Here is a 25025-nt window from a genome sequence, read left to right on the forward strand (position 1 = left end):
TGATAAATAGTGGATCACGTTGGATGTACATCCTCTACATTTTATTCTAACAATGTAGCCCCCCCCCAAAAAAAAAAAAAAAAAAAATCAACAAAAGCTCACTGCTCTATTTTTTGAATGCACTACTGAATGTATGAAGAATCGTGCTGTCACACTGATGGACTGAAAAGCTCAATCAATTGATAGTGATTTTCTTTACTGTAGAGACTCAGTAAACACCATTCGTGTCAGTCAGATAGGTGAACACAGATGCACAAGGGTTGGGTTTGGGGGCATAGATGGCACTCAGGAAAGGATTCAAGCACCGCACTGTGGTGGGATTGTGATCTGTATAGACTGAGCCACTAGGGCGCTTCTTGCTTACTGTGTCCTCCTCTCTGCGTGTTGCGTGTGTGTTGCGACACTCAGCTTTTCAGCCCCTCCGAATTGGCAGCATTTGAAACGTGTTGGAGCAGCAGCAGCAACTTTGTGTTGTCTCCTTTATACACATTTACTTTTTTGTTTGAGAGACGATATTAAGCGGTCAGCATTATTTATGCAGCACAAGACTGTTTGACTTTGACTGTGATATCCAGTAATTAGTCAGCAGAGTGTGTAAGTTGTGTGTGTGTGATTATAGACCCCTATGTAAAAGCATGAAGGCTTAACATGGTTACTTCTGTGTTTTCCTCCCCGTTGTGCTCCCGTAGTTCAGAGTGGGCTGAGTTTATTGTTATCTGAAGAGACGTGCACAAACATAGTGATGTGCAGCTGGTTACACCACCTTGAAAATTTTCAAATTTAAATTCAAAATTATGAATCAAGGTTAGTGTAAAAAAAAGATTTTATTTTAAACCGTATTGCCAAAGACCTCAGTGGTGTTCATGGTTGTTTGCCAAGAGCCCCAGTCACAGGTATAGACTAGACACCATGATATAGTCTGTCAATCAATGGGGCCAGATTTTAAGACTGAGTCTCTTCACCAACACTGAACAACACTTTTGCTCAGTTGTACATATTGGATGTTAAAAGAATTCACCTGAGATTTCAATGTAATAGACCTAGCTCCAGAAGGCAACTGAAGATTTTGTGCCTTTGCCTCACTGTTCGTAGTCATTTGTCTCAAATTCCGTGTTCTAACTTTACTAAAATTTGGCTTGTGGGCCAGGTCTTACATGTTTGAGCCTTTTTCTAATGTTGTCTGGAGGTTTCCACTTCAGGTCCTCTGAATGGCTAACTTTTGTAGAAGAGAAAGAGTGAGTTATATTCCACTGCCTTGGAGACAACTCTTCGAAAGTTAAGGAATGAAGTTTGATACTGAATGTGTAAAGTTTGTAATGCTAAAGATGGCTCTGTATCAGTAGTGAAACAAAAAAAAATGCATCTTTTTTAAATCAGTGTCATAAGTGTTCTGGTCCAACAAGCTTTTTGAGCCTCATATTTTTTTATACAGGGACATATCAGGTCCAGTCTGATGGCAGCATGCTCAAAAAAAAAAACAAACAAACAAAAAAACAAAAACAAAACAAAGCATGCTGTTGTTCAGAGGGACAAAGAGCGTTGAACTCATGACACCCTGAACAGGATGAAAGCTGTTAAAAGCTATTCCATCCTCCACTCTTGGTTAGCCTGCAATCTTTTTTTCTTCACTGCAATTTTTGGTGCATTGCAGCATTGCTTGCAAACTACACTTACCTGTTGGCCAGTGGGAGAGTCATCGTCAATGTGTATCACATCACCCATGTGCTTGCATGTACATCCTGCTCCTGCTTATGAAAAACACTGCTCCATAGTTCAATAAAGACAAAATCCATAGAAATAGTCTAAAGGGATAAAACGATGACGCATGATGACATTTTGAAGGTCAGCTTCACTGTGACATGTTGATATACTGAAAACATTTTTCTCATACTTTTCTTTAAAAGTACTTTCTCTCTCTAAGTAAGAGAGAGAAAAGAGTGATCAGATGTTAGAGCTGCAGCAGTCAAGGCCAGAGATGAGTGATTCCAAAACTTGGAAATTAATAAACACAAGATACTAATATATAAGTTGGCAAAGAAATCTGTAAAAAATTTGAAAGAGAGTAAACAAAGAAAGACATTTTTAATCATATCATATAATTTCTGGTGTGCTCATGTGGGGAAAATAAGATTCTGGGTGAAAAGAGCGAATGCTTGTTGGTCTTTCAACATGTGCTGCAATAATAAAACATGAACGCTATATGAATACCTGGCATGCTATTGCGTCAGTCAACTTGCTTGCTGTTAATTTGGCAGAATAGGGTTGGTGTCAACTCAGCGACTCTGTCTGTAACCTGCTGAGTGCTTGCACAGCATAGCGCTGTGAAAGGGCAGATTAGTAACTACTGTGTCAGTGGCAAAGGTGTCCAGTCTGTATACGCCATTGAAACAAGAGAGCTGTTGACTTATATATTAAGATATTGATATTTGAGAGATGCCATGAGTCTTTGTGTGTGCATGTTTGTTTGTGACGGAGAGATGACGATTGTTCACTACCTCGTGGCTTTTTCTCAACACAACACCAAATAATATCCAATTGTGAAAAGGGGAGGAAATGGCAAAGATGACAATGAATGAAGAAGGGAATTCTTAGTGCCTGCTGGTCCGGCTCCAAAAAACCACACAACAAATACTTAACAGCCCCAACCAACACATTATCATTGCCTGTTGCCATGGCAATTATGTCGTTGGCTGTGAAGTCATCATTCAATTTGTAACACTTTAAAAGACACAGGCGTGCACAACCAGCATATTTGAGTAAGACTCTGAGCCACTGTGGGGTAAACTAAAAGGTAATTGAACTGAATAACAGGAATAATGGGACTGGAGAATGGAGGACAATATGTTGCAAATGTGAAGAAACCAGAATGAATGCTGAATGCTGTTTATGGCCAGGTTTCCTTTTAGGTGTAGAGCTAATGTTGAATGATTTGTTTTAGAAAATTCAAAAAAGAAAATAAGATATGGTCAGTTTCCATCCACTCCAATTCTGAACATGACATGAGTTAAAGATAAAGGAATCAAATGACAGTTCTGTGATTCGAAGACTCATCCATCTGAATACAATCGCCCTGATGTCCATGTTTTACATCTAATGCCCTTCCTTGCTCTTGTCATAATTATTGTACCAGCTAGCAATAAAACATTGGGTCATAAAAGCTGCTTCCACAGATGACCTTTGAGCTTGTTAGTTATTTTGCAGGGGTCCAGTCTGAGAACACATGAGCAGGTATTCTGCTTGCTTGGAGTCATGCAGGAAAAACAAATGCAGGATGAAAACCAAACAAGGGAGACAAATATAGCAAAGAGAGCATGTTAGATCTAAGAATGATTACACTGGTAAAGCCCAAGAGGGGCTTATCCCGTTGAACTGACGAGAGAGTAACAAACAATGATTGTGGATGGCTGTCTATTAGTTTGTCCGTGAGCTGTTGCTGTGCCCTTGGGTGTCTGGGAAGACACTGATGGCATTATTAATGATTTATTAATGAGCCTGATGGACAATAAATACTATAGATTCTAATTCATTTTCATATTCATGGATTGTCAGCAGCTGTTGTTCTGTGGTGTGTTGGGAGGATGATTTAAGTTGGGCTCAGAGCCAAAGTGTCCAAGAACATGCGTCTGTGCAGGCTGTCATCAGAGGTTGCAGTTCTGATGTCGTCACTGATTTAGCTGCTCAACATGACAGAGGAGACAGCAAAACAAAATGAAACAAGGAGATTGCTCATGTGAACTATAAGGGTTAAAAAGTGATTTTGTTTTTAATTTAGCCAAGCTGTGTAATTTGTACCGGTGCGTTGTAGCACCTCTAAAAGTGTAGTGTTTTTCCTTTAAAAAGGCCTCCGAAAGAACATCAGGTCCTCAGAGACACTTTCTTAAGTAAAAAATTAATTCCTCACCAGAGAAATAGCACCGTTCTTTGTAGAGTAAGTAGAGTGCAACAACTTTGTTGGTTTGCTAACTGATAAATGGCAGCTGTGGGTCTCTGGGCTTATTCAGTTCATATTTAAAGTTGAAATATAATGAATGAAATGTGTTTCACACTGAGGTAGGGAATATGAATAATCAAAAGGCCTGCAATTAATAATCAGATGGGCCAGATTAGTGATCTGAGCTTTCCTGCTCTTAACTGTGTGCCAATTGAAAATTGTGTGACTTCAGTGTACTGGCAGTTCAGTGGGTGTTAAGTGATTACATTCAGGAGGGATAACTTTACCCAAACTGAGCTCTAACATTATAATATGTGGTTTTTCATTCCTCACATTACTGCATTTGGATCCTCCAAAAGTCAAAACTTTCCTAATAAATATCCATGACAGACACATATTTTTGTTAAGCGCAGAGGGATTGGATTCAACATGACTGAACTGCAACTACTCTTTAACTAAACTAAAATTACCTGCAGATTCCTTTAAATCCTTTTCATCATGTTACATAAGATTTATTATATTAGATAACTTTAAGAAATGAAATTCAGTAAATTTTTTTCTGCTGGCATATTCACATGAAGTAATGGAGTGTTTTAAGTATGGCTGGGAAAATATCTGTATTTTAAAGTAGATACCCAAATAACTTTTAAAATTCTTAAACTAAAAATGGTTTATTGAGTGCAATTTAAATTGAGGCCTTGAGACTAGAGCTCATCTATCGTAGATGATTTTACAGTTAATCCAACCCAGCCTTTTCCCTGATGTCTCACGTTAACCCATCGTCGTTTTTTCTTTGAAACTCTCGAATTGTGAGGAGAAAACAAATTAAGGATGTAAAGCTCTTTGTTCTGACAGATGTGCAATAGGTGTTGACTGTGAGACTTGAACAACTAGATTTTGTTGTAATTTAACATGACAAGACTGCGCTTTGATCTCCTGCATTTTGGTAAAAAATATTAACACATAGTTTGATGTTACTTTCAGGTGCTGATGTTCTGTCAGCAACATCTCTTCTTCTCTTCTCCTCCATATTGCAATTTAACAGGCTAGACCTTTTGCTGATGTGACAATAGTGAGATTACACTGAATTATTGTGAGAATGTGGTTTAGAATGAGCCGCAGAAGGAGAGGATGGAGACACAGAGAGGGAGATGTGTTGTTACTGCAATTATGAATTTGTTGTTTTCCTTTTAATTAATTTGAGAATCTTTAAATGTGCACAAATGTGTGTGTGTGTGTGCGCACATTCTCATCGAATGGCTGCATAAATTATGACAGAAACAATTGAACGTTTCTCCACAACACAGTCAGACACTGATAGTGCAGATGTTCTTTTTCATTCTACCCTTTTTATCTTTCTGACTGTAGATCTTCAACTTTTCTCTTTTTGTTTCCCCTCTGACTCCTTCCTCCTCCCCTCCACTGAGAAGAATAGGTAATAACAGTGTTGTGTCTGCTGAGCTCAGTGACTTTGATCCCTGTTGTAGAAAATCACCTAACTGTGCCCCGAGGCAGACCTCATGTTTTCTTCATGGTGGGGACTTTTACATACTCATGTGAAACACACTCATCCTTCGTGGGTTTTCACTCTACTTGTAGTTGACATGAATAGTAAATTCATTCATTAAAGTCAACAGAAAAAAATCTTGAATGATTAATGATGATAATGTTTATGGGAACACCTCACAAGGTAATTTCAGTGTAATGTCTCGTTTCACTAATATGTCAACCCAACAACAAAAACAATATTTTTATACTGTACTATTACATTTTTGTGATTCCTGTCTTAATGCGTTTTTATTAAAAGTGGAAGACATAATCTAAATGATCAATAATAGAAACTAGCATACTAATACTTTTGAATCTTATTATGAACTATGGGATATTGTTGGTAATTAACACTTGTGTTGTTTTCACTCGTCCTCTCTCTCACTTGCTACCCCGCATATCACGATTTCATTACTTGAGTAAAAGTACAAAAGTATTTGCTTAAAAAATTACTTATGTAAAAGTATATATGTAAGAAAAAAAACCTCAGGAACTACAGGAAAGTAGCTTTATTGTCATTCTGCTACAGACATGTTTATAGCTCAAAAATACCAGTTATTTTCACCTTCAGAGGCCCTAAAGAACAGGTCTGTGGGGGAGTTTTGTGGATCCATGGTACAAGAAACTCCCTCATCTTTGATTAAAATGACTAAAATTAGATTTTTTCTTTTTCTTTTTCTCATCTAGTCTTTAATCTGTGTAATATCTAAAAATCGTTGGCCTCTCATGTTCACTATAGTAATCCCAATGCAGGGTTAGGGTTAGGGTTAGAAGAAAGAAGTGGCTGTAAATTTTATCTGTACCGTAAAAGTACAGTATTTGTTAACATCTGCTCATTTTGCAGCTGTGTCAGACTTCATGCTCATTATATCTCCTGGTCTCAGAGAGTGGATCTTCTCATTGACTTGACTACAGAAGACTTGCAGTTGTCAATAGAGATTGAACTTTAACCATGTTGATGTGGGAACTGAATCTTTGAAATGTTCATAGGGATAAACTGGCAAGGTGGATGTAGTTACTCTATAAAGTTATTAAAGTAATTGAGAAGTATTAGACTCGTGCTTCACCTTTGACATATTCTGCTGCTCCCCATTCACATTTGCGAGCTCGTAACCTTGAGTTGCACAGGCTTATTAGTTATCACTCACTAAAGATTTGTGTTAACACTAAATTCATTTAATAACCCAAATGTTGTGTTTAAGCACTTATAGCATGTTTGTTGTTTATAAAAAAAAAGCTGTGTATAATTGCTTTTATCATAAAATCCTTTTGAAATTTATAAAGGATCAGCTCTGTATCCTCAAATAAAAACTCCTCTACCAGATCGTCTTGATATTTCCACATTGTCTTTGAGGTCTAAGAACCTAAAGAAGTCGTGCAGGCTTATGCATATGTCTCTCTCAACTTTTGTAAGCTTTTATTTGAGGAGGAAAGCCAAATAAATACTCAGCCCTTATGCCTGGTATGTTTTGAAATTTGCCTTCAGCCTGTTTCGAAAGAAACTTGGATTTTAGGTGCATCCATGAGCAGCCTTGGGTCAAAAAGACTCAGCCACTTACAACCAAGTTTTAAGCGAGGTCTAACCATAGAGGGTTGTTGGTGTCCAGATAGCGTTTCATTATAGTATCTCCAATTTACCCGATCTGCATATTCCTGAATAATCAATGTTTAAGATATTCAAGAAGGTTTGGTCTGAGCGACTTGGTAACAAATCATTACTCACGGAAGTGTCAGACCTTTACCCCTAAAGTGCTCAAGGGACCTGTAAGGAGCCCTTTCCCTGGCCAAAGAACAAATCTGGATTTCAACACTAACACATTTTAACACTTACATTCCAAAATTTCAAACATCTAGTCAAACAGGAGAGATTTTCTTTATGCATCTGTCCTTCCTTGGATCTCCAACATCACCAACTGCAGCTCAGTGTGTTATAATGTGAGTCTGTGTGGTGTGTGCTGCTTGTTCCCCTTTGAGGAAATATGTGATTACACTTGCATACATCTGCATGACAACGTACTCTCACACTTTGCTAATTGTAGGTTCAGTTGCTGACCGAGCTCCCTTTCCTTCTTCTTCCTGTGCAATTATGCTCAATACCATCGTTTCCATTTCTCTTCCTTTTTTACCCTTTAGTTTTCTGCTTTTCACTTGACCTGATGTGTGATTTGTACATACAATTCCATGGTATTAATAAATAGTATCATTTTAAGATTACTCACACTCACACTTTTTGGATCAGAGAGAAGAATTAAAGAGGTGAAGAGAGAAGCCATAAGAGATGAGCTTTTTAATAATGTGATTTTGCTTGTGAAAATGTTTCTGGGTTAATTAGTACCTCCCCAGCTAGCACAGTACTCATCACTTTATATCACCTAGTATGCACTTTTTAACTACAGCCTAATTTATCATATTTATTCCTTGAGAATCTATTAAAAATATTACACAAACACCTGGCACACAAGCCAAGGGACGCTTTTCCACTTTCTTACATCTTACATGCATCTCTGAGAGGGCCAACCTACACGTTATCGACCCTTACACTGACTGCTCCTGGGACACAGCAGGTGCAGTCTGTGGCAGGATGGGAAAACTTGAAATAATGCACTTCAGCCAATAGAATTTGAATACTTGTGAAGCAGCAGGAAGGAGAAATTGAACAGATTTGCAATTAATAGTCTCATGTGATTTGATATTGACGATTATAATCTTAAATGTTTTTATATTTTTAACTTCATGATAGAATAAAGTTGATAGCAGAGGCTTATTTTAGAGGGTAAAAAGTGGGACAAAGGTAAATAACTTGCCTCTTCTGTATAATAATAATTGCTCAAATGCTGAACCAAGCAGTCACATCAGATCTGAGGTCTGGAGTTTTTATAACTACTTTTTATGTCTGATGCAGGGCTGGGCAATTAACCGAAAGAGCACTAAAACACTTGATTGGAACCTCTCACGGACTCGGCCAAGCTTGCATTCAGTTAATACTCTCCCCAGTGCGGGTTCACCGCCTGATTAAGTCTTTTCACTGATGACTGCCACACAGGGGAGAATTAATTTTTTCATCTTTTTTTTTTTTTTTTTGTTTTTGTAAGAGGGAGCTATAGAGTGAAAAAATTAATTATAAAAAAAATTCATGTTATGTACTAAACCTGAAAAATTAACAGCTGGGAGAGAAGGGACAGGAGACCTTCCTTTAAGCTGGCAGCACACACATAAAGGGTAGAGCTGGTGCAGTGTGGTGCATGGCTGAGCGAGCAGCAATACTGGGTTGTGAATAATGCAACATGAAGTGGTCAAGCAAGGTTTGCTGAGTGTGGTCAGAGTCCTCAGGAACTAATCTGTAGATCTACATGGTGGACTGGCAGGTATAGCACCTAAAGTAGATGCATTCATATTCATAGCGGCTCCGGGAGGGGGAAGACGATGTTGCCACCTAAAGTAACTGTTTCTCTTTCCTGCTCCTGTTTGACACTGTGAAGGCTCAGTACACCAATGTTAGACTTCAGCATTGGCATTATCACGATTAATCTTTGTTTACAGAATAGGGTACTTGCAACTATGTAGAACAGTAACATCCCCAACACTGGTTGTAACATACAATAATAAAGTACTTCAGATTTGCTTTTTATGCAATGCCTATAAAACATGATAAATCTTTCACAAAAAAAATTTAATTCTGATTAGATGAAGTTTTCAGATTAAAATGGACAAAGGAAACATTATGCAGCTAACTATAAATGTAATTAGAAATAAAGTCAACTCAAGTCAAAATCAAAATATCAAAATATCAGACGAAAGTCAACTTTGTCACCTTATGCACCTTATCAACGCAATTATCTTGTTCTTCCTTCATGAACGCAAACTCTCTTCTTCAATCCTGGTGATCAACGCTGATTTATTGAGCCTTAATTTGGTCCTGGCAGGACATTTCCAGCCATCATTTAATATGATATTTTAAAAAACTAACCTTAAATGAAAAAGGCAGCTTGTTTTATTCTTGCCTCGTTTTTTAGCACTGTAAAAGCAGACAGTAGTAATGCCCATAAAACAGCAATAGATATTAATAATGTGCTGGAGACTCAACATAGCTCACCTCACCCTTACACAATCTTGTCCTTCTCTATTTTACTTTTTATGGCCCACAGCAGTTTTATCACGTTGATTAAACCATGCAGACTTACAGTGCATGCCTGTATATACTCTGTGTGTGTGTGTGTGTGTGTGTGTGTGTGTATAGGAGCAGTGTCATGTTTCTATGATGGCATGTTTCCATGCCATATGTTGTGCAGGTTTCTACCACAGTCAATGCTATTGGTGTGCTCTTGGTCTGTATATGTGTGTTTGTGTGTCTGTGTGTGTATGTGTGCAGTCTACAAAGTGTTAATTTAGGGAGAATCCGTCATAGGTTTTCTGGCCTCAGTAGGATTTATCGATCGTGTCCCACACACTCCAGCTCCCCAGCAAACGCCCTGATGGCCAGGATAGTTGTGCTGGCCCCCACTTTGCTCTCATGAGTGAATCTAATACAGTCTCTACACTCCTCTGATATGTGAATGCGTTTGTATCACTGCTTCGCTGTGTTGGATGGACTGCCAATGCTTGCAAAATCACATTGTGTTTGTTGCTGACTATAGCTCTGTGAATGTTTTTGTTTACATACTGTATCTCCATTCATAGAGTAGTTAATCCAGAGTGTTTCTGAGATGTGTTCAGGAGTTTGTATGTGTCTACGGATGTTTCAGTTTGTGTCATAGTTGTTCCACTTTAGTTCCAGCCTTACACATGATGAAAGGCCCTTAAACTGTATGATATCCCTGCTGGAATCTGTCAACTTTTCATCTCAGCAACACCTTGAAACAAACTATAAACTAGACTCTTAAATGAGGTTCTTATTTATTGAAAAGAACACACTATTACTATTTATATTCGTTTTTCTGGGAACATGTTGAGGAAAGTGGAGATCTAATTATCTGAAATCCATGCCTCACTAATTATGTTTTGTTCTTCAACATAAATGGTTTCTTATAATAATTTATAATAATCATTTCATTCTGTCCTGGGTCAGGTATATAAAGAACCAATTATATTGTAAAGGCATAACAGCTACCCTGGAGTCTTTACAGTTTTAGTTTAGTTTCCGTGTGCTGCTTTGAGTGATAATAAACTGCAGCTGCCTCACAATGTAAATCTCATTACTTTTCCATGCAACTGCAGTTTGTGTAAGTATGATTACAAGAGGTTTGTCTACAAAAGGAAATCAGCGTGAAATGGATGGTTTTATGAGCACAATGCTTTAGTATACCTAGAAGGAGAAAGCAGTTGACTCATTACAGCCAGCAGAACCTGAACGGATGCAGAAACCTGAAAGTAAATGGACCCCAGAGAACGCAAATTATAGCAGTGACTGCAGACAGCTCCACCAGGCTTACAGCTAAACTCACATGGCCTGGGTGTACAGTTCCTAATCCTGCAGAATCAGCCCTTTTGACTTTGAGATCAAAAGTTATTCTCAGCTTGACTTTCTCAGACTGGCTCGCATACGGTTAAACAGACTGTACTTTATTTTAATAAAACTTTCATCTGACTTGAAACAGACAAATAGCTGCCATATCAACATATAAACAGTCAAGATGTATACAAACCTGAATTATAATGCTTTTCCAAACCTCTGAAAGGCGTATTGGGAGGGTCTTTTTAGAAAGCTGCCCCTACAAGTAGAGGTTTTTACTTGGTTTCAACAATAAATGCAGAGACTGGACCAAGAGTGGTGTTCCTCCTTTTGTTGCCATGGATACTATAGCAATGGTCATGGCTTGGTTAGGTTTGGAGGACATTTTTATTTGAGTCATAAGTGCTTCCTCACTTTAGAGAACCTTTGTTGTCATAGTTACAATTGTAACACCTTGATCAATGAACGGCCATAGATAATAGAACCTAAATAAACATCCACCCTAGCCTTCCCTTCGCATTTTACTTTGTCATTGCACCTGCTGTCTCTACCCTGCTGTCAAAATTACTCGATTTCACCCAGGAACAAAATACAACTATGGCTCACAATAACTGACTGAGTAAACAAGGTAAGGGTTAGTACTTTGGTAGGCAATCATGGCAAACAGGATCCACTGAGTCATGAAGAATGAATTCTGACTGTGGCTAAAGAATTTCACCATTTATTTCAGGCAGTGAATAGATGATCTTCTTATATTGTCAGCTTTGGAAAAGTCTAATTTTAGACTTGTCACAAATTTAAATCTGCCTCACACCCACAGGTGATATTTTTCTTTACATAATTCTCTTTTTTGAACACGACCATCGTCAGATTCTTTCGGATTACGGCCTTTTGACGGAGATGGTATTCACTAAGATAAGCTTTCCTATCGAAGAGAGCCCTTTATTTTTAGACATAGTCAAATATTTATTTAAATTAATATGCTCATCTAATTTAAGCAGTCATTCAAACAGAACTGATGTGTATAGCTTCAGCTTTACTGCAATCACTGTGTTAAACCAAAATCACAAAACTGTACTTTCCAACTACAGACAAACACAAACTAGAAAAATCTACATTATATCTCTGTACACACCTACACAGTTCACATTTCTATGTGTAATTCTGCTCATTGCAATTAATGCGCTACTTAACCTGATTCTGCTATTAGTTTAATCTTGCCATATCAGCTTTCATCCGTTTTCTTTGGTATTTTCTGCAGCATGTCTACTTTTACCAATGAAATCTTATCACTTTTCGAACGTTAATTATTCAATACTTCACTCAGACACTCCCTTCTATTCATGTAATGAAATGCTAATTTGAAATCATGCCTCTCTAATGTAATGACCATGACCAAGTGGATGAAAGACATGCTTTTCTGTCTCAATAATTCATCAGCAGCCCGGCTCTATTGGCAGGTAGACACTGGATCAGCATTGTTTCACTGCTATGGGCTGTATATATTAGACAGTGTAGAGGGCGGGGGAGGGGCCACATAGGTTTATTGTATCTCTCACTATTGTTCTCAGACTTAGAATATGATGCAAGCTAATCTCACGAAAGTGCTTGAGAGTGATGTGGCCTCTGGGCCTAGAAAATCCCAATAAATTTATTTTTTATACACAGTATGCATTAAAATGTAACCACAGCTCTCAGACAGTTTACAGTTGTGGATATACTTTAACCTGGTTTTTATTTAGCAAAAGTAAACAGTGAAAAAGGGACGAAGAAAATCATCATGAGACCTTTGTTGAACAAATTTCATTTGTGCCCGCCACTGTTTGATTTGTTGAGACCATGACAAGTGATAATACAAAAAGAAATTAGACTAAGAAAAACAAATCTGTGTTTGCATTTCTCTCAGCATTTCTTCCTGGGTTTCAACATGCCTCATGGTACTTGTGTGTGATTGTGTGTGACTTTGTGTTACATGCATTAATCTCCATGATTAACTGAATTCTTAATTTGTGCATTTAATGACCCAGAATTAGCTAAACATGCTGCTGACAAAAACATGAACAGTATCGCAGAAATCTTCAATAATTTTGATTAGTCTGTGTTTTTGTGTGTGTGTGTGTCTGTGTTTTCAAAATGACACCTGCAGTTATGGCTTAAAATAAAAGTAAATGCTCCCCACACTCACACTCAAAGGCATCTTGGCATCATTTTTTTTGAAGAGGTGAGATACAGTGCTACTTCCATTGACGAGATTGCTCAGCTGCAGCATCTCTGAGCTGCCTCCGTCTCAGTTTGTCTCCCTTCTTCTCCCACTGGCAGCCTCTCTGCAGCGCAGTAGTGAGGCTAAGCACAGGGTAACAAATCAACCTTGTTGTTACCCAATACAACCACAGGGAATCTGCCTAGATGGTGCCAGTAGAAGACAAATTTTTGGACATCAGACAGAAAATTCTGCTGAGTTTTATTTCCCGGTCTGGCTTACTTCCCTGTACAGAATTTTAAAATTTTAGTAATGCACAATGCAAAGTTATGACTGTACTGCAATCTGTCTTCTCTTCCTTGAAGATGAAGCTTTAAACTAATATGTATGTATCTCCTGGTGACTTTACATTTGTTTCACTGAGTAAGTAAGAATCTTTGATCTCAACCTGAAAGAAGGGATCTTTGAGAATATCCTTATATGCCCGTTTTCTTTGATTATCACTGTTTGAGAAGTTTCCTCATTTGGTTGCAGAGAACTGCAGACAGAAAGACACAATAATCCCTGTTTTAACTGGATTAGCATCTTTCTGAGAGTGGTAATTGTGGATATAGCAAGTGGCATCCTTTCATTTTAATCCAATGTGAAGCTGCTATGCCTGTAATTTTTAAAAGCGTGTGAAGTACAGAAAAAAACTTGGCATGTTCAGCCAACAAACATCAGTTAGAAAGACACATTTGGCCTGATGTGAAGTAATACTACATAATGTTTTCGAGGGTCCAGCACGTTGTCGGACCAGATGCATGTCTAAGGCAAAATCCAGATCAGCATTTTTGCCATCCCATCTGAAATCCTGTATAAATGAATCTTTGGCGTTATGGACATTGAAAAATAACATCATTGCACCGACCCCAGGAAAATCAGTCCAGGCTGAACAGTGATATAAATGCAATGCAAAATGCAAGGGCAAGAAATCCATAACACTAGACTCCACATAGATAAACATGTAACATGCAGTGTGTGATTACATCCATTTGCAATCAGTTTTTTTGCCATAAAAGCAGATCATTGTTGCTTCTGTTAGTATTTGTGTGTCAGCACACATGCAGCATTGAATAAGGCAGTAATATAATGATAATAATCGTCACAGTTGTAGTAGTAGTGATTTTTGTAAATAATACTACACAATAATAATAAAACATTATTATCTAGTAGAGTCCATTATATATAGTACTATTAGCTATAAATGATAATAGATGATAATTGTGGTCAAGCTACCTGCTATTGTAAGTGCTACAGTATTGCCATACCAAGATGACTGTTATCACTAATGAAGATGCATGGTGAAAACATAAATGCCACTCTTTGAGACTTCATTGCATTGCAATGCACTCAACATCAACTTCCTTTCATCATTGATTTAATTTCAAGTTTAGTGGCTGTTCACTTTCTCGCACAGTCCAGATGCTCGCCAATTTTATTTTTCGGGTAGGATGGAGAAACCAGATAAAAGATACTGTACATTACTGTACTGTAGGTACAGTAATACTACTTCTTGTCTGAGTGCAGCTGAAATCATCACAGTGAGTTATGTTATTTTATTTATGTTGATCATATATCAATAGTCCCACATTTACTGTGGTTGGAGACCAGAGGCTCAATGAGATTCACCACCTTTTTTTTTAATAAATAATGTTTCGTGTTTGTGCTCTGTGATTGTTCAAGGGAATTTTGAATATGTGCCAGACAAAAAAAAAAAAAAAAGATTTCTTGGTCGATCGCTCTCTGGTCCTTTCATCGATCCTTCCTTCTTTCCTTCTCTTTGAGGAGGAAGCCTAACTGAACAGTAAAAGCCTAAAAGACATTTTTAGCATACCTTTGATTATGGAGCAGAATGGTATTACAGTTGCCTTCAGGCTGTGCATGTGTGTGTGTGTGTGTGTCTGTGGTAGCAGTCTTTGCTGGAGGAGAATCTTGGATCTTTTAAGAATCTCATTTGATATTTGTATTGGTATTTCAGGATTTTCATTGAAGTTCACAGTCAAGATTTTGAGGAAATGAAATCAGAGCACACTCTTCTCATGCACATTGTTTTTTTTTTTAAACTTCTTTTATAAAGAACACTGAATAATGTTCAAATGTTCTGTGCTGTCTGGGCCAATTGCTGCTGGTGCTTTGCAATGTTAACAAGTTTATGTGAACAATCATGTGTCTTTGCCTCCTTACACTTTTTAAGGAGCTATCCTCAAGCCACATTCCCCATGTTTGCTACAATTTAAAACACTGATGTCTTTGTTTTCCATAGAATTCAATTAAGCAATTGTCTTTGCAAACAAAAGAAGCATTTGCACCAAGCAAAAAAAGTTAAACTTTTTCAAAAGTTAAGCTGGCAGGAAAACTATTGTTTCTCCTCTGTCAGCATTTATTTCTCAGTCTGTCCTTGTTTGCACTTGAAGTTGCTGCAGATACCCACTTTCATAATCTTCTGTCGAATGCCCATCTAGGACAGTATTTGGCAATTTTAGAAAGCCTTGGACTTACATCAGCACCTCTGAAAATTGAGGGGAAAATGATTTGTGTGTGTTTATGTACAGTAGGTGTGACAGTCAGATGGGACACTGTTTTTGGATGATTGATACAAGCTTTGTTCAATGGCCACAACAAAGGGAAAAAAAAAAATTAATGGGCTGCCGGATGACAGAATCAGCTGACTGCCTGCCAAGAGAGAGTCTCTGGTGTTATGGATCTTGGTTTGTGGAAATTGCTTGTCGTTTCTCTGATCCACCGAGTTCATGCAGCATTTTAAACTCATCACCATCTGGTGCTAAACAGCGTTACCACTTGACAGCACATAGATCAGAGAGTTTTACCGACTGATTCGGGCATGAAGATCTTTTGTAGGGGTGGGAATCTTTTCGATTCAGATTTTTTTGGTCTACGATTCCATTCAAAATCGATTTTTGATTCAAAATGATCTGCTTCATAATGATTTCTGCTTCAATCTATAGGTTTGCAAAGGATCCTCATGATCTACTCCAGTCTGTTTTGCAAGACAGAATAACAAATGGAGACATTAAAGTGTCTTTTTCAAAAATAAAAGCGTCTCTGTATAACGAGAAAATAGATAAATAAAAATAGTGAAGTAAAACATGGGTTCTCGAAGTGCTTAATCCTCATTTTGCAAATGTTGCACACTGTGAAGCTCATGTCAAGCTTCGATTTTCCGTTTTTTTTTTCCGGGAACATATCTGTCGGGAAAATGCTCTGAGGGGGGTCACTAATAATGTACGCCCCCATACCCATGAATAAATTAATAAATGAATGAATGTGGTGACTTGAGCATAGTATACACGGTTCAATTCCCCATGGAGGCACCTGAACATGTCTAGGTTAACCTGAACATAGTTACCGTAAGTTACTCTATTTTTTTGCGCTATAAGGCACACTTAAAATCCTCAGATTTCCTCAAAAAATCAGCAGTGCACCTTATAATTCGGCGTGCCTTATGTATGAATTCTTAATGTGCTTACTGACCTTGAACCAATTTTATGTGGTACACTGCGCTCAAAAATCTGTCAAAATGTTTTAGTTTGATAAGCCACGAAGCCGCTCCGCTTGATGGATCGTCGGAGCATTCCCAGCTGACGCAGGGACGTTGTGTTAATGTTTGTCCTTGGTTGGGTATGGGTTGCTACGTCAGACAACCTTATGCATACATACATAATTAGATAACTAATTATGTATTATATATTATAATATATATATATATATATATATATATATATATATATATATATATATATATATATATATATATAATATATAATATAATATATAATATAATATATATATATATATATATATATATATATATATATATATATATATATATATATATATATATATATTATAATTACACATCAGGCCAACGTTGTTTTTCTGGAATATGGAATATGGAATTGTCAAATCCATATCATGATCCAATTATAATCAAATGTTGGGAGACAGCATTGTTCCAACGTCACACTGACTTCAGGTGTTCTCTGGCAATGACAAACCAATCAGAGAACAGTACACAGTACGCTTACCTCTGCCACTTTTTGTAATACTGGTCTGTACTGTGGTTCGCTTTATGTTTTATCATGTGCCTTATGTATGAAAATAGACCTGTTCATTGATATTGCACCTCATAATGTGGTGGGCCTTATGGTCCGCAAAATACGGTAATTGGTTAATTGGTGACGAGTAATGGACTGGGCTACAGCAAGGAACGCTGACCCCCCCAGGACCTAGACCGGAACAGACCAGACTAGACCAGAGACTGGACCCCTGCAGAGAGTAGAGACCAGACCAGATCAGACCAGACTAGACGAGACACCAGACCCTCCCTCCAGAGATGGCCTCCACCATTAAACTGAAGAAATTGTGTAGTTAAAACATTTTGCGTAAAATGCTAAAAACTGAATTCTCAAAAATTAAACACTGGGAAAAAAAAGAACAAATATGGGAAAAATTTAAACGGAAAACCAAAATGAGTCCAAATCTTTACCTTCAACGAGGACGGAGCCGGTTGAAGCTCTTTCCTCCAGTATTGCAGTTTCCTCCTTGTTTTGGGGGTTACCCATGCGTATGTTCCAGAACCAGCTCTGTGGTGACGTCAGGATGTCCCACATACAAAATGGAGGCAGACTGCTAGTGGATTTTTTTTTTTTTTAGATATCAATTTTGGGACATTTTAAATCAATTGTGAATCGTAGTAAATGAGAATTGTGATTCTTATATGAATCGATTTTTTTTTTTTTTTTGCCACACCCCTAATCTTTTGCCCATGCAGCTCCTCTCAGTCACTGCATGAACACGGGTTATGTCCTTCTCTAGCTATCTGTGTGTGTGTGTGTGTGTGATTACTGGTGCCTGTTTATGTGATGTGTACAGATACATAACTGCATATCAGCAGTCTTAAAATCCACTCAGCAATGATTAGTATTGTTTCAGAGCTTGTATGTGCAGAAATCATTAGTGCAATGTTTCATTATTTTTCATCAAGCCCAGTAAACTGATATTTAAAGTAGTAAATGTGTTATATACAGAAAAATGAATTTACAACAAAAACAAGAGAGGAGGAATGAACGATCGGGTCAGGGAGTTGAAAAGGCCAGTCAATAAAAATGTGCTGTTAGTTGACATTTCACTGTAGGGATAGGAGCACAGATCTGCTTTCAAACGGCTGCTTGTTCTATATTTTTGGGCAAAGACATGAAGCAAAGTTTCTGGACCCACTGTGCTACAGTAAGTGTGCCTATCCTCTCATGGTCACTGATGGTACTAAATCTGTACTGTGGTCTTCAGATGAAACATACAAACAGCATTGTGGTGTAGGTATTAGTGTGTAGCAGGGAGCAGGAGTTTGAATTTGAGCATCATAACATATTCTCAGGTTCTTTATGTCTGTCAGGATGTTTATTGATTCATGCTGATAGCAGGAGAAAGATGATAAAAAGGTTATTGTGATGGTTTGTAACATGAGTGACTCAACACGCATAAATAAATATGCAGTCATACAGCCATTCTCATAGCAGCTTTTGTATGATCTGCTGCCAAATCGTACGCACTGAGGCACATGTGCACCACCACAGTCTCTCCATACTCACAATTACTGCTCTTCTCACAGTGTACTGTATACTGCAGCAAGAACTGAAAAGGTGTCAAAAGACTGATTGGCTGAGAGTGGGCTTCCTCCTGGTGGCATTGCTGGTGTCGTCTTGCCTCATTTGGTTTGTGACAGCTTTTACATTACTCCCATACATAGACTAATGCCTGCCTGGATGTAGGCTTTGCACACTTCCCTCACTCTCTCTCTCTCACACACACACACACACACACACACACGCACAAAAACACACACTCAGGCTTTAATAGGCACAAAGTAGCCCCACTGCTTAGATTGCTTCTCAGTACGGTATGCATGACTGACGGGCACATCCACATAACCTTATGCACGCACACAGTTTTGTTCTTTTTTTCTAAAATGACTTTACAAGAATGATGGCCATGGTTTTGAGGCACAGCACTGGACAAAAGCTGACAGGTTTGTGCTCTGCAACATATTACTATAGCAGATTTGTCAGCACACTTCTGAGGTGTGACGGATTAACTGATTCCTCTCCTGATGAGCTGATGGCATCTTCATTCTTTTCATTTTCACTCCCAATAACAAACTAATCTTTATTTCTGTTGGTACATCGTTATTCACCACGCATGTGTCCAAACACATTTGCCACAGGAACAAGTGCTTCATTTGACCCGTGGTTCCCTGGTGCAGTTTTATCGTCACCTTTGTTGCTCTCCATTTCTTTTGACTCAAGTTTCGATTGTTTTCTTAATGGAACTGTGATTTATGTTTTGATGGTTTATCATCTCAACAGATCTGTTTTGGATTTTAAATTTTTTTTCATTAATCACCAACTCTCTTTTTTCTATGATTACTCAGTCAATTGAAATGGAGTGATAATTAGTCCACACCACACAGTAATTATCTACAGATGGCTTTGCTTTCCTCTCAAATGAAGTCATTAGCAATGCAGACGTTTTCTCAACATATGGTTGTGTGCAAATATATTAAATGTATATGACTGTTGCGTGCCATTCACTCTTACCCAATTGCAGCTATAGAAACATCACTTTATCGAATAAAATCACATTTCTCTGCATCTCTATAATAATAAATAATAATAATAAAAAGCAGAGCACTGAAAAACAAAACAACTAAGCATTAGCTACAGCTTTAATTTACTAAGCAGTCCATATTTCCTTAACGTCAGATCTGAATGCACAGAGTGAAGACTTTTGTAGAGCACAGTGATAAGCAGTGATAAATCATATGAATTTGAAACTAAATGTAGAAATATGTGAGTTCCTAACTGTGCTTAATAACTGACATTGTGTGGAGATTTAGCTGCCTGCTGTATTGTATCAAAAAATAAGCTGAGGCACTTATCACCCCTTAAATTATGCAGAACCTTAAGCAAGAAAGTTTATATTTTATTAATGAAAAATTCACCCTCATGTACAGGCGTCATGAAGGGCCAATGGGCTGTAAACATATTTATTCCTTCTTCAAGAAATTTTAACATGGAGGGCTGTGGGGAATGACTTACTTTGGTGCCAACTTCAATGGGTCTTTTAGTCTTCTTTTATACGTACATGTCTGCTTAATTTTTCAGCCTCAGCGGTCAATGCTTGTTATCATACATTATAGAGCCCGACCAATACAGGGTGTTAAAACTGATCGTGGTTTTGATATTTGGAGATTTAAAAAATTGGTAGGGCTGTTCCTTCACAGCAATCACAGCACAGCAATTCATATTGGCCGATAATATCACTGAGCTGATAAATCGGTTGGGATCCAGCACACAAACATGGCAACAGGGAGAAATATGTATTCATTCACATGAGCCCTCTGAGTCACATTGCTGATTGTTAGAAACAGCAGGGAATATTAAACATGGTGAGTGATTGATTCCAGCAGCTATTTATGACTTAAGATGAAAAACAGTGGGACGGTTGTGGGGGCACACAGTTGAGATATACGTGATGTAAACACTGACGAAACATGAGGAATGGTGAGCTGTGTGCCAATGTCTGGGGCTGATCCCGAAACTCGACCAGGTGAGTCATCTGTTGGAGACCGCTCAGTCAACTGAGATTGTTCAAGTCAAGCAGTGTTTTTGTTTTTTTTTTTTTTTCCTTCTGTTCTGACAGAAAATCGTAGCCCGAAATTACATGTCAACAAATCAAATAGTCCGCAATTCAGATGTTGCACCATATGTGACTAACTTTTATTTGTTTTTCATTTATTTTATTTACTCTAATTTGGGTGAGAGCTGTAACACTGTAACCTACTTTATCCAGAGCTCAGGGTGCTTTAGTCGCTCAGCTCTGCCTCCTCCCGGTCCTCTCTCTCCATCGTCCACAGGTTTACATTTGATAGAGATTTGTATTTGTTGGTCTCTTGTGACCGTTATCGTTTTTTCTGTATTGTAAACAACGATTCCATTTTCATTTTCAAACTGGCCACAAAAGGGAAAATAATCCCTCTTGGAAGGCAGCCAAAAAATCGTTAATGGAAAGCTACAGCCTAAAATAAATTTAAAGGCCAGCCAAATTTTTACACATTACATGTATTTATTAGCTGTTAAGTGTCCAGGACTTTATTTTTCTAATGTTTAAATAAGAGTAAATGTACATGGGGACTCACTGTGACTGCTGCTTCACAGTTAATGAGAGAATAAAGCTCGTTTGATTGAGATGAGTTTCCTGATCTGTGAACACAGCAATGCTCTCACCTGTGATATGTGTGCAGCAATTAAGTAAGCGAGTTTAGCTGTCTTAATGAACATGTAAAATATCTTAATTAACAAACATTTCAGGAATACACAATCCAAAAAAGGCATTTTCTCACCTCAGCTCTCAACATACGCCTGCACAGGCGCACACACACACACACGCACATCCTTTTTGAATATCGAGCAGCTCCTTCCTCAACAACAGCAGAGGAGGTTATGGGCAAATCAGTGACGGATCTGTGTCGCTGACTGTTGACGTGCAAGAGAGGGAGAAAGACAGAGTGTGTTTTGGCAGTTGAAGAGAGGATAATATTGCCACAGAGCCAGGGATATTAGAGAAAGTCATTACTGTCCATCATCAGGGAAATAAAGACATGTTTAAGTGGAAATGAATTGATGGTGAAGGCTTGTTATGGTAGATCTGTTCACAAAAGCAGCTGTGTAGGTTCATATTACAATACATATTTCATGTGCGAAGATGGCTCGATTAGTGTGTGTGTGTGTGTGTGTGTGTGTGTGGGGTTTTGTTAGGTTTTGCATATCAATCTGAATCATCTTCTGTCTACTCTATTATTTTTCAATTATTCTGTTATTTCCTATTGCCATTTATCTCCAATTTGAACCTCTGAAAGCAGAGTGTGGGGACATATTGTATAGGCTCAGCAGTGCCCAGGATGATCAAGCGGATTTGAGTTATTTAGTCTTTTATTAAATCAATCAGTTTGGGAGAAGAAAAATTACAGTGAGCAAAAGAAATTAAATTCAGTTAGAAATGCCCAGCTCCCCAAAAAGATTTCTTTCACATGCTCCTTCAGCTCACACAGAAAGCAGTGGAGTCACATGAGTTTGCACCAGCACTAAGAAGTTACATTTTAATGTAATGTAATGTACATTTAGTGGATACAAAGTGTATCTTGCCACAAAAATAACTCAACAACACTGCTCAGTCTAAATCGATTGTTTTCTTGCCATACTGCCTTTTTTGCCCTGTTAATTGATCTGTCTCTGCTCTGCTTTGACTCCAGTCAAGTCTTTTTTTTAGACCTACAATACAGTGCATTTGTGTTATCATCATTCAGCATAGTGGCCAGGAAACAGCGGCATTAATTACTGATGGGGGCATCCACCGGCCGACTCAGCAGTTCTAATCTCCATGATCTATTTCCATAAGATTGCTCATACAGTAGGTAGACCTTAACATTTGGACTCTGATAAGTATCTTAATATCCTATTTATAATCACTATATCTTTTATTGACTATGTCACATTGCTTTAATTCGCTGTTATTTACTGTTCTTTTAAACCTTCTCATTGGTCACTGCAGGGGCTGGAGAGTTGCCCAGAAAAAAGAAAAAAGAAAAAAAAAACTAATTTATATTATGAAATCAAACACACACATTCCATATCAGAAAATCCTACATTTAGGAAAACATAAGTGGCGTAAACAAATCTTAATAAGCTCTTTTTACAGTTTTTTGCAAAAGTTACTTTTCAAGAGTGCTTTGTCCAAGTTATTCATTGGATATTTTATTGGTTAGGGGAGATTCTTTTTTTATCGCAAACACACTTACAAGAGCATAAAAGGGCACATAGTCTGTCTGCTTTGTTGTTGTTGTTGTTGTTGGTAGAAGAACAGGAACTTTGAGTGAGTGAGGCATTCAATCAGGTGATCAAAGTTTTGCTAATGTTTAAAAGGCGTTTTTAACAAGTTGTTGTGCAGGTTAAAATGACATGTAATGGAATAGTGAAATATTATTTATAGTCATAATTCTAAATATGTTCATTCTTTAGCTAAACTTGGAGAAGTGGCAACAGTTTAGGCCACTACATATGCTATAGTCAGAATGTCCTTAATTTAGTTGGTTAGTGAGGTTGCAAAGACAGCAATAGAAGGGCATGCTTATTACTGCATGCATACAGAAGTTAGTGATCTAGTTAATGAGTCTACAAGCTAATCAGATGCATTAAATATCTATAGCACACACAAATACTTCCCCTCTCCATCCTCTCCTTTCATTCATTTGTTCTTTCATAGGTTTTGTCTTTGTTCTACTATTTGCATTACCTGCACAAACTACACAGTCCCCTTTCCACATGGTGGTAGGTTGACAATATTGTGACGTCTGCCGGGAGCTGGAACATAAAATTCAATTTCTGGTCTTGGAAAAATCAGGCAGACAGAAGAGCTGTCAAGCTGTCATATGATCATATCAGATGGAATGCCGAATCTATCCTCTTGTAAATTTGAAATTTGTTATTCACTTGTCTTTCTACTTGATGTCAAGCTGTATATATAAACAATCTTTCATGTACTAAGACTAAAATGTCCATTGAAATAAATCTTTCAACAGGATTTAAGCTGATTTTGATGTGTATGTTTCTTATCGTTTTAATAGTGTCTACATGTAACCAAAAGATGTAAACAAGTAATGACAAACAAACATGGTTCAGTCAGGATCAGTGTGCTATTAGTGTTCTCCAGAGAATATGAAATGTTGGAAGTTTTCTATTAACTATTGATCTTCTTTTTAAAGAAGGCGTTTCCCATAGTTGGTTATAAATTGCCCAAGGCTGTAATTTTCCTAATTAATTTTTATTTTACTTTTATAGGAATCTGGGGAAGTCGGGACTCAGAGTATCTTGCTTAGGATTGGGTGAGTAGACATTCTATTTGATCTTGGAATTGCATTTCTTCCTATTTCTCACTATACTATTTATCCACTTTGCTTCATTGCCTGAAATAGTTGCACAAACATTTACAATAGCCCTGTGTGTGAATTTGTAGGGCCACATCACTGTGGGTTGCTGTAAAAAGAGACTCAAACCCACCCACAACTTAGCGTCAATACACACACACACTATAGCCAGGATACCTATTTCTGCCAGCTTGAAGAGCTCTCAAACAACAGAGGACTTTGTGTCCACAAAAAAATATTAGCCCAATGTTCCCTGGCTCTATTACTGGGTACTTGCTGGGCATGACACACAAACACATTTGGACAAATAAAAAAATAGTACAAGCCGGGTGCATATCGACAAGTTACACAAACATGCAAGTCAGTAAACGTTTTAGGATTAAAAAAAAAAAAATAGCACATGCTCTGAGATATTTTGCAGCAAATTATTCAAATGTTATTTTGGGCAATAATGTGATGGCCTGACAAGATGACCTCACAAAAAGCAAAAAAAAAAAACTAAATAAGCCATTTGCCGGTTTTCTTGCGTGGTTGATTGTAGCTTTGAAGCCATCATGGTCTTTATACAACAGGAGTAACACCCCCAAGTAATTGTTTCCTAAAGAAATTTGTTTTGCCATGTTTTCAGACCCCTTCACTTTGTGCGCAGGCCAGAGAGCCTACTAATATATATTGTATATTTAACTGTACACACAATTAAATTCATAGTTAATTTATACATGTTATTCATATTTATATATATATTCATCCATATATATATTCATCAGTCCAATTCTAGATGTTTGACCCTGAATATTGCTGCAGAGAAGAGGGTTGAAAAACATATTTTTGCCTTTAGTTGTTTATTTTGTAAAAA

The 25025-nt window shown here is 37.7% G+C and overlaps 1 protein-coding gene across 4 annotated transcripts in view; it reads left to right on the plus strand.

Annotated features, from left to right (window-relative positions):
* kcnab1a (potassium voltage-gated channel subfamily A regulatory beta subunit 1a) overlaps window positions 1-25025 on the plus strand; it is an 86056-nt gene that overhangs the window by 41161 nt on the left and 19870 nt on the right. For all 4 annotated transcript variants that reach the window (XM_029517136.1, XM_029517139.1, XM_029517137.1 and 1 more), the window contains exon 2: window positions 24084-24127. In XM_029517136.1, coding sequence (XP_029372996.1) covers window positions 24084-24127 — 44 coding nt within the window. The remainder of the gene's footprint in view (window positions 1-24083; window positions 24128-25025) is intronic.

The sequence above is a fragment of the Echeneis naucrates genome, chromosome 13 (genome assembly GCF_900963305.1).
Source record: "Echeneis naucrates chromosome 13, fEcheNa1.1, whole genome shotgun sequence".
In the NCBI taxonomy this organism is placed as follows: domain Eukaryota; kingdom Metazoa; phylum Chordata; class Actinopteri; order Carangiformes; family Echeneidae; genus Echeneis; species Echeneis naucrates.